General features: G+C 35.0%; 1 protein-coding gene across 1 annotated transcript in view; it reads left to right on the top strand.

Annotated features, from left to right (window-relative positions):
* The first annotated feature begins 336 nt into the window (after window positions 1–336).
* Window positions 337–6,715, top strand: part of LOC106478451 (neuronal-specific septin-3-like) — a 48,922-nt gene continuing 42,543 nt past the window's right edge. Inside the window, exons 1-2 of the mRNA XM_013938995.2 lie at window positions 337–363; window positions 1,707–1,746. Of these exons, the coding sequence (XP_013794449.1) occupies window positions 352–363; window positions 1,707–1,746 (52 nt within the window). The 5' untranslated portion in view covers window positions 337–351. The remainder of the gene's footprint in view (window positions 364–1,706; window positions 1,747–6,715) is intronic.

Raw genomic sequence — 6,715 nt, 5'->3', positions numbered from 1 at the left:
GCCCTAACCACCTGGCCAACGAAAAGAATAAAAAATATGGTCAACAGAAATTAAAAATAGAACGTTTCACCGAGTCAATGGTTTCATGTTACTTTTTAATCCAGAACTTTTATTTGGTCAACCATGTTCAAGTCTTAACGTATTTGGTAAGACGGACAGATATTACTTTCAGATATACACACACATGCTCGTATCATCGTACACACTTCTTGGCCATTCAAAAACTAGGAGTGAATCGGGGATATGTTTTGGGCGACATCTGTTGGAGACCTTGATCATAATAAGACGACGTGGGTTCAGGGGCCAGAATGCGTGTACCACGGGTACCACATACACACTCACACGGAAACCATGGAGGTTCAGGTTAGTACCCTTATGTACTTGTGTACGTCTTGGTAACTTCAGATAAACTTGGAGATAATATTTTACAGATAAATAAGAGAACTTGTTGTCAGGTGAAGAAAGTGTGGGATTGAAAATAAAAGAAAACGTTGTGAAAGTATAGAACAAAAATACTGTCAGGTGACAAAAAATAATGAAACCATAAAACATTTGTCAGGTGAAAACTTTCGGAGTGATTTTTTTTATAGTTCAGTGAAAAGTTTAGAATTTAAAACCTAATAAAATGTGAAATGACGAAAGATAATGAAAATGCAAAATGATAAAGGTTAGGAATGAAATTATAATAAAATGTTGGTGATGGTGTTGAGTAATGTAATCGTATAAATATACATTGATATACAATATCTGACTATACAGTATTAAAGTCTTAAGTAAGAAAGTTATTGAAACTTTAAAATATATTGGTTGAAAAGATAACATAGTATCTTATTAAACTAGCTTAGCGCAACGCAGGAAATAATGATGTAAAATGAATTTTCTAGAATATTCACAAAACACTCCACATTTCTATGATGAGCAAATACATGAGAACTTATTTTGCCCATGGTGAAGAAGGGCCCACCTTTCAAAAGCGTTCGGGTTATAGGGTTTCGCATCTTGTTAAATTGTTTTGTTTTCTAATCTATGTGTTTTCCTAACATTCTAAAGGAAAACTCAAAGTTGATGTTTTATTTCATCTTTTCAAATAGTTGTTCCAGTTTACTAGTTCATGAGTTTGTGAAGTTTATGCTGTGTCATAGCTCACATACGAATTATAAAACACTTATACACTAACTACTAATTAATAAATTAGGCATAGAAAGCTATATGACATATAAATTAGTTTTTTTCTTGTGACACTGCTGTACATACACTGCTCCTATGCACATGTAGAAGAAGGTGGGGTCATTTCACACCCCTCCTTCTCTCACTGATGAATATCCTTGTTTGGTAAACTTTTTAAGGCACGTCAACATTTCCCCTAAAATAACAAGCTATTCAAAACGTTCCCCATTCGTTAATTTTTTTTGCTCTGTGGTGAAAATTTTCTTAAGCTCGATGAATTTCTACTTGTACTTAAACTTCTTGCTTTTCGCTTTGTATTTTCTTAACACGATTATTAGAAATTACCTAGTTATTTCCATCACTCTTCTGTCCGAGTAATTAAAAATCTTATTTTGAGTGAAATATTTTGATGTTTATAAAGAATTGGTTATTATTTCTATTTTGTTGTTTTTTGATGGTATATGTGGTGATAAAGATATCCATACATGATATTGTGTGCTTTTTTTACTTATATGAAATTGTGTGCTCTTTGCATATAGGACAACAACAGGGTGTTCTTTCCAACACACGTGGAAGAAGGTAAGACTAGAAATAAGTAATAATTCTTAAATTTGGAAAATTATACATTGCTTTGAATCCATAAATCATGGATTAAACTGAGATATCGCCCCTTACCTGTACCTACTATGGATACAGTACTAACCTACTTTTACTAACCTATTTTGTTAGATGGATATTTATCTAGACTTTAAGAGGAACAATAATATAAAAAACTAAATGATGCCATTGTTCAGTTTTTTAAACAGATATGACGACAGAAACTTAGCTTTCAACGAAACTTAAATACACAGTTATCTATGTGTTCGATACACTTTAGTATGGCAAGCAATGAAACGATAAGTGTGTTTGTTTTTATAGCAAAGCTACATGGGGCTATCTGTTGTGTCCACCGAGGGGAATCGAACCATGAATTTTAACGTTTTAAATCCGAAGACTTACCGCTGTCCCACCCGGGGACGAAACGATAAGTTTCTGAGAAGCTTCCTTTTTAAGAAACTGACAAGTAACGTTTTGTTTGTGTAATAAATACATTTTATGACGTTTAGAAAATGTAAGACCGTAATGTGTGAAAAGACAATTGTATCATACTAAGATTCGACGTTTTATAATTTAAAAACCCAGAACAGATAAATAGGAATAACTAAACCGAAACATTTTGATCTGTTTTTAATTGATGCTGTAAATCCGAGTTTTTAAACTAAAAACAAAAAACTAATACAACTGCGAACATTCCACGTTTTTATCAGAAACTTTATTTATATGGTGTATTCTAATTTACTTGCGCCATCTGGTGTTGTTTTCACATGATCAAGTTTCGTCCTAATTCTAGTTTTATTTCTGTACGATATTGACTTGTATGAAATTAAGTTTTAAAATGATGTAACATTTAATATTTTTTATCCAATCTCTGTCTCAGTAGAACATTCCCTAATTATCTGAACAATCTTCAACGACAAGTATTTTTCCACCTCTAGATCTAATAATGTATTATTCACGTTTTATTCTCGATTATCAACAAATTCTTCGTCAAGGCTGTGAAATTTCTTTGAGCGTTCTAATTTGATATATAATTTATATAATACATTATGCTGTCGTATGAACAGTTTTTATCTTACAATTAATGATCAGTGCCGGAGCCCTGCCAAAATTTGTCAGACATGTGACGTCACAATAAACGTAAAGATCTCAGAGGTTAATTTCAATTTTTTTGAGTCCATTTTAAATAAAGTAAATTTATTCAACACTGGTTATTTGATACTACTTACATTAGAACCAAATTGAATACCATATAGTAACGAGAGTGAGCATTCAACTCAACTTCTTTTAAATTAAATAGCAAGACAAAAAAAACAGTTATGTACCAAATAAAAATCACTAACATTAAAACAACTTTTAAAATCGCACATCTACTTTCTCTCTCTAACTGCACTATGATATTAATAACCTTGATTTTTATAATGTCTTGGATACTGCCCATCTTGCCAACACGAATAACTAAAAAATAGTGATATTTAGGTAAGTATTTGGTTATAAAAGACACTAAATTCGGACGTTAGTTGAATAACTTTTCTAAGATACATATTTTTAGTTTTTGAAGTGTCAGGCTTAATGGTCTTCCAACAGCTTATCGCCCTTGATTATCAGCCTTCTGTTTTAAGGTTATATCTCAATAAATATGTAATTTTTAGTTATTATTTTTTTCTCCTTCAACAGAAATTGTTGTTTCTTACACGCAAAGCTTCACAATGGGCTATTTGCACCCTATCCACGTCATGGAATCGAAACCCAGATTTTAGTTTTGTAAGTCCGTAAACTTATCCCTGGTCCACCGAAGGACTTTTACAAGAGCCGCTGAAGAGTCTCGTAATTTTTCATCCATGTGATATCTCTACCATTATAAACACATATCTTAATTTTAAGCAGTTAAATTTCACTAACTGCTTTAAAAAGTTTAGATCGTTGGAAAATAAAAGAACGTTAGATTAATATAATAAATCACGACGACTCTATGTGAGAGAACTTGTAAAGTCAGTGTAAAAAGGCTTTGAGGAAAGACGCGATATTTCTGGCCATAAATTATGAACAAGTAAAGCGCTCAGAGAGCACAAATCTTAATGTATGTACATGTGTTCCTGCTGCTCGTTACACACATGTATGTGTTAATGATATGTCGCTGTGTGTGTGTTCGGTTGTTTTTGCACTGAGTCCAGCTTTCGTGTGAACGATTGTGTTTCTTTCTACACCTCTGCACGTATATAGAGATCTCAGTCCTTATACTGAGACGTGGTGCTTCTGAACCTGATTCTAGACATTGTAAGGAGTGTTTCCACCCTCTACATTAGAACACGCTGGTCACATATTTAATGGTAGAATGATCAAGCTTGTGATACAACTCTCAAAGAGAGTTCTTCAAGCCTAAAGGAACAAAGAACCTTTTCTCTACAAGTCTCCGCCCAGCAGACAAACTGGCACCATGGTAACAGGGACTTAATAGTTGTTGTTTTTTTGTTGTTGAATGAAATTGTATTTCATTTTATTTTTTACTTCGAGTGAAAGACAGTATCTTGTAGCATATATATATATATATATATGTTCTGTGAACTATCGAAGACTCACGTCAACGTGTTATTTTATATATTCGAGCAATAAACATAGCTGGTTCTGTTGAAAACATATGAGATCATTCTTTAACTATAAACAATATCCATAAAGGAACAGTGTCGTCGTGGCGACCACGAGATGTCGATGTCTATTATTGCTTTTCGAGAATGGTATTAGGAAAAAAAGGGTAATTATGTTAATAATTATGATACATTAACTGGTATAACACAGTTTTTGTACGTTGTTCTCATATGTTTGGATTCTATCTGTCTAAAGAAAGTACCAATAAGAGTGGAGTCTTTCTATAGAGAAACATTACTCTGACAAGTGCAGTTTCACAAGTATACGATTTCGTCCTGTTAACTAACGTGTTTTACACAGAAGGTGAGTCCTCCTGCTGAGACAGATGACCTAACAGGCGTTTGATCTCTCTGTTGACGACCTAGTTATGAGAAATGCATGCTCTATCTTCTGAGAAAGATGACCTAACAGCTTTTGGATCTCTCTGTTGATGACCTAATCGCGAGAAATGCGTGCTCTATCTTCTGAGAAAGATGTCCTAATAGGTGTTAAGCTTCTCTGTTGACGGCCTAATCATGAGAAATGCGTGCTTTATCTTATGAGACAGATGAGCTAACAGGTGTCGGATCTCTCTGTTGACGATCTAATCAGGAAAAATGCATAATGTATCTTCTGAGAAAGATGACCTAACAGGTGTCGGATCTCACTGTTGACGACCTAATCATGAGAAATGCATGCTCTATCCTCTATGAAAGATGACCTAACTAGTGTTGGATCTCACTGTTGACGACCTAATTGCGAGAAATGCGTGCTCTATCTTCTGAGACAGATGACCTAACAGGTGTCGGATCTCACTGTTGACGATCTAATCAGGAAAAATGCATGATGTATCTTCTGAGAAAGATGACCTAACAGGTGTCGGATCTCACTGTTGACGACCTAATAATGAGAAATGCATGCTCTATATTCTGTGAAGATGACCTAACAGGTGTTGGATCTCTCTGTTGACGACCTAATTGCGAGAAATGCGTGCTCTATCTTCTGAGACAGATGACCTAACAGGTGTCGGATCTCACTGTTGACGACCTAATCAGGAAAAATGCATGCTGTATCTTCTGTGAAGATGACCTAACAGGTGTTGGATCTCTCTGTTGACGACCTAATTGCGAGAAATGCGTGCTCTATCTTCTGAGACAGATGACCTAACAGGTGTCGGATCTCACTGTTGACGACCTAATCAGGAAAGATGCATGCTGTATCTTCTGAGAAAGATGACCTAACAGGTGTTGGATCTCTCTGTTGACGACCTAATTGCGAGAAATGCGTGCTCTATCTTCTGAGACAGATGACCTAACAGGTGTCGGATCTCACTGTTGACGACCTAATCAGGAAAAATGCATGCTGTATCTTCTGAGAAAGAAGACCTAACAGGTGTTGAATTTCTCTGTTGACGACCTAATTGCGAGAAATGTATGTTCTATCTTCTGAGAAAGATGATATAACAGCTGTTGGATCTCTCCATTGGTGAACTAACAAGCTAGTCTTCATGTTTCCAAAGCGGACCAAGGAATCACAGCGACAACAAGAGAAAACTACATTAATAGTGCTAACATTTATGAATAAAAGTAAAAAGTATATGTTGTAATATGTCAGCTACAGTATACATGCTAAATCCAGTGCCTTACGCCCAGTACCAGGGTTCATCAGGCTGTCTGGTATACGACAAGCATAGTAGTGACCTAGGCATATTCACGTCATAAATTGCAATAAAAGCTACTTTAAGTAAGTGAAATGTAATTATTATCAGCTTTATTAAAGTTATTTACAAATCAGCGTTATGATAAGAACTAATGTCAATATTATTTGTGCATAAATTTATTTAATACCAATTATCTATACTATTATTCTGCTTGTCTGTAGGTACGACCATTATGCTTTCTGACCGAGAACCTGCTGCATAAGCATGCGTAGTTAGAATGTTCCCCAAGAAAAACCGCGCATGCGCATTATTCATTCGACGACAAAAAGCTGCAAAGCTCAGTGATCAAGTCGCTACAATCGCTGTATGAAACAATAAGTAACAACAAAAGGGGAATGTAAATATACTTTACTAACCATTTTGTACAACAGAATATGCCCCCAGTGGCACAGCGGTATGTCTGCGGACTTACAACCCTAGAAACCGGGTTTAGATACCCGTGGTGGGCAGAGCACAGATAGCCCATTGTGTAGCTTTGTGCTTAATTCTAAACAAACAAACAACCGAATAAAAAGGTTTGACATTAGGTCGTAGAATAACATTATACGTTTATTTATCGATAGCATTAAGTACAGTAAAGTTTAGTCCTAACTAAACTAAAGTAAG

The sequence above is a fragment of the Limulus polyphemus genome, unplaced genomic scaffold, assembly GCF_000517525.1.
Source record: "Limulus polyphemus unplaced genomic scaffold, Limulus_polyphemus-2.1.2 Scaffold212, whole genome shotgun sequence".
NCBI lineage: Eukaryota > Metazoa > Arthropoda > Merostomata > Xiphosura > Limulidae > Limulus > Limulus polyphemus.
This window is presented reverse-complemented; position numbering and strand designations above follow the sequence as displayed.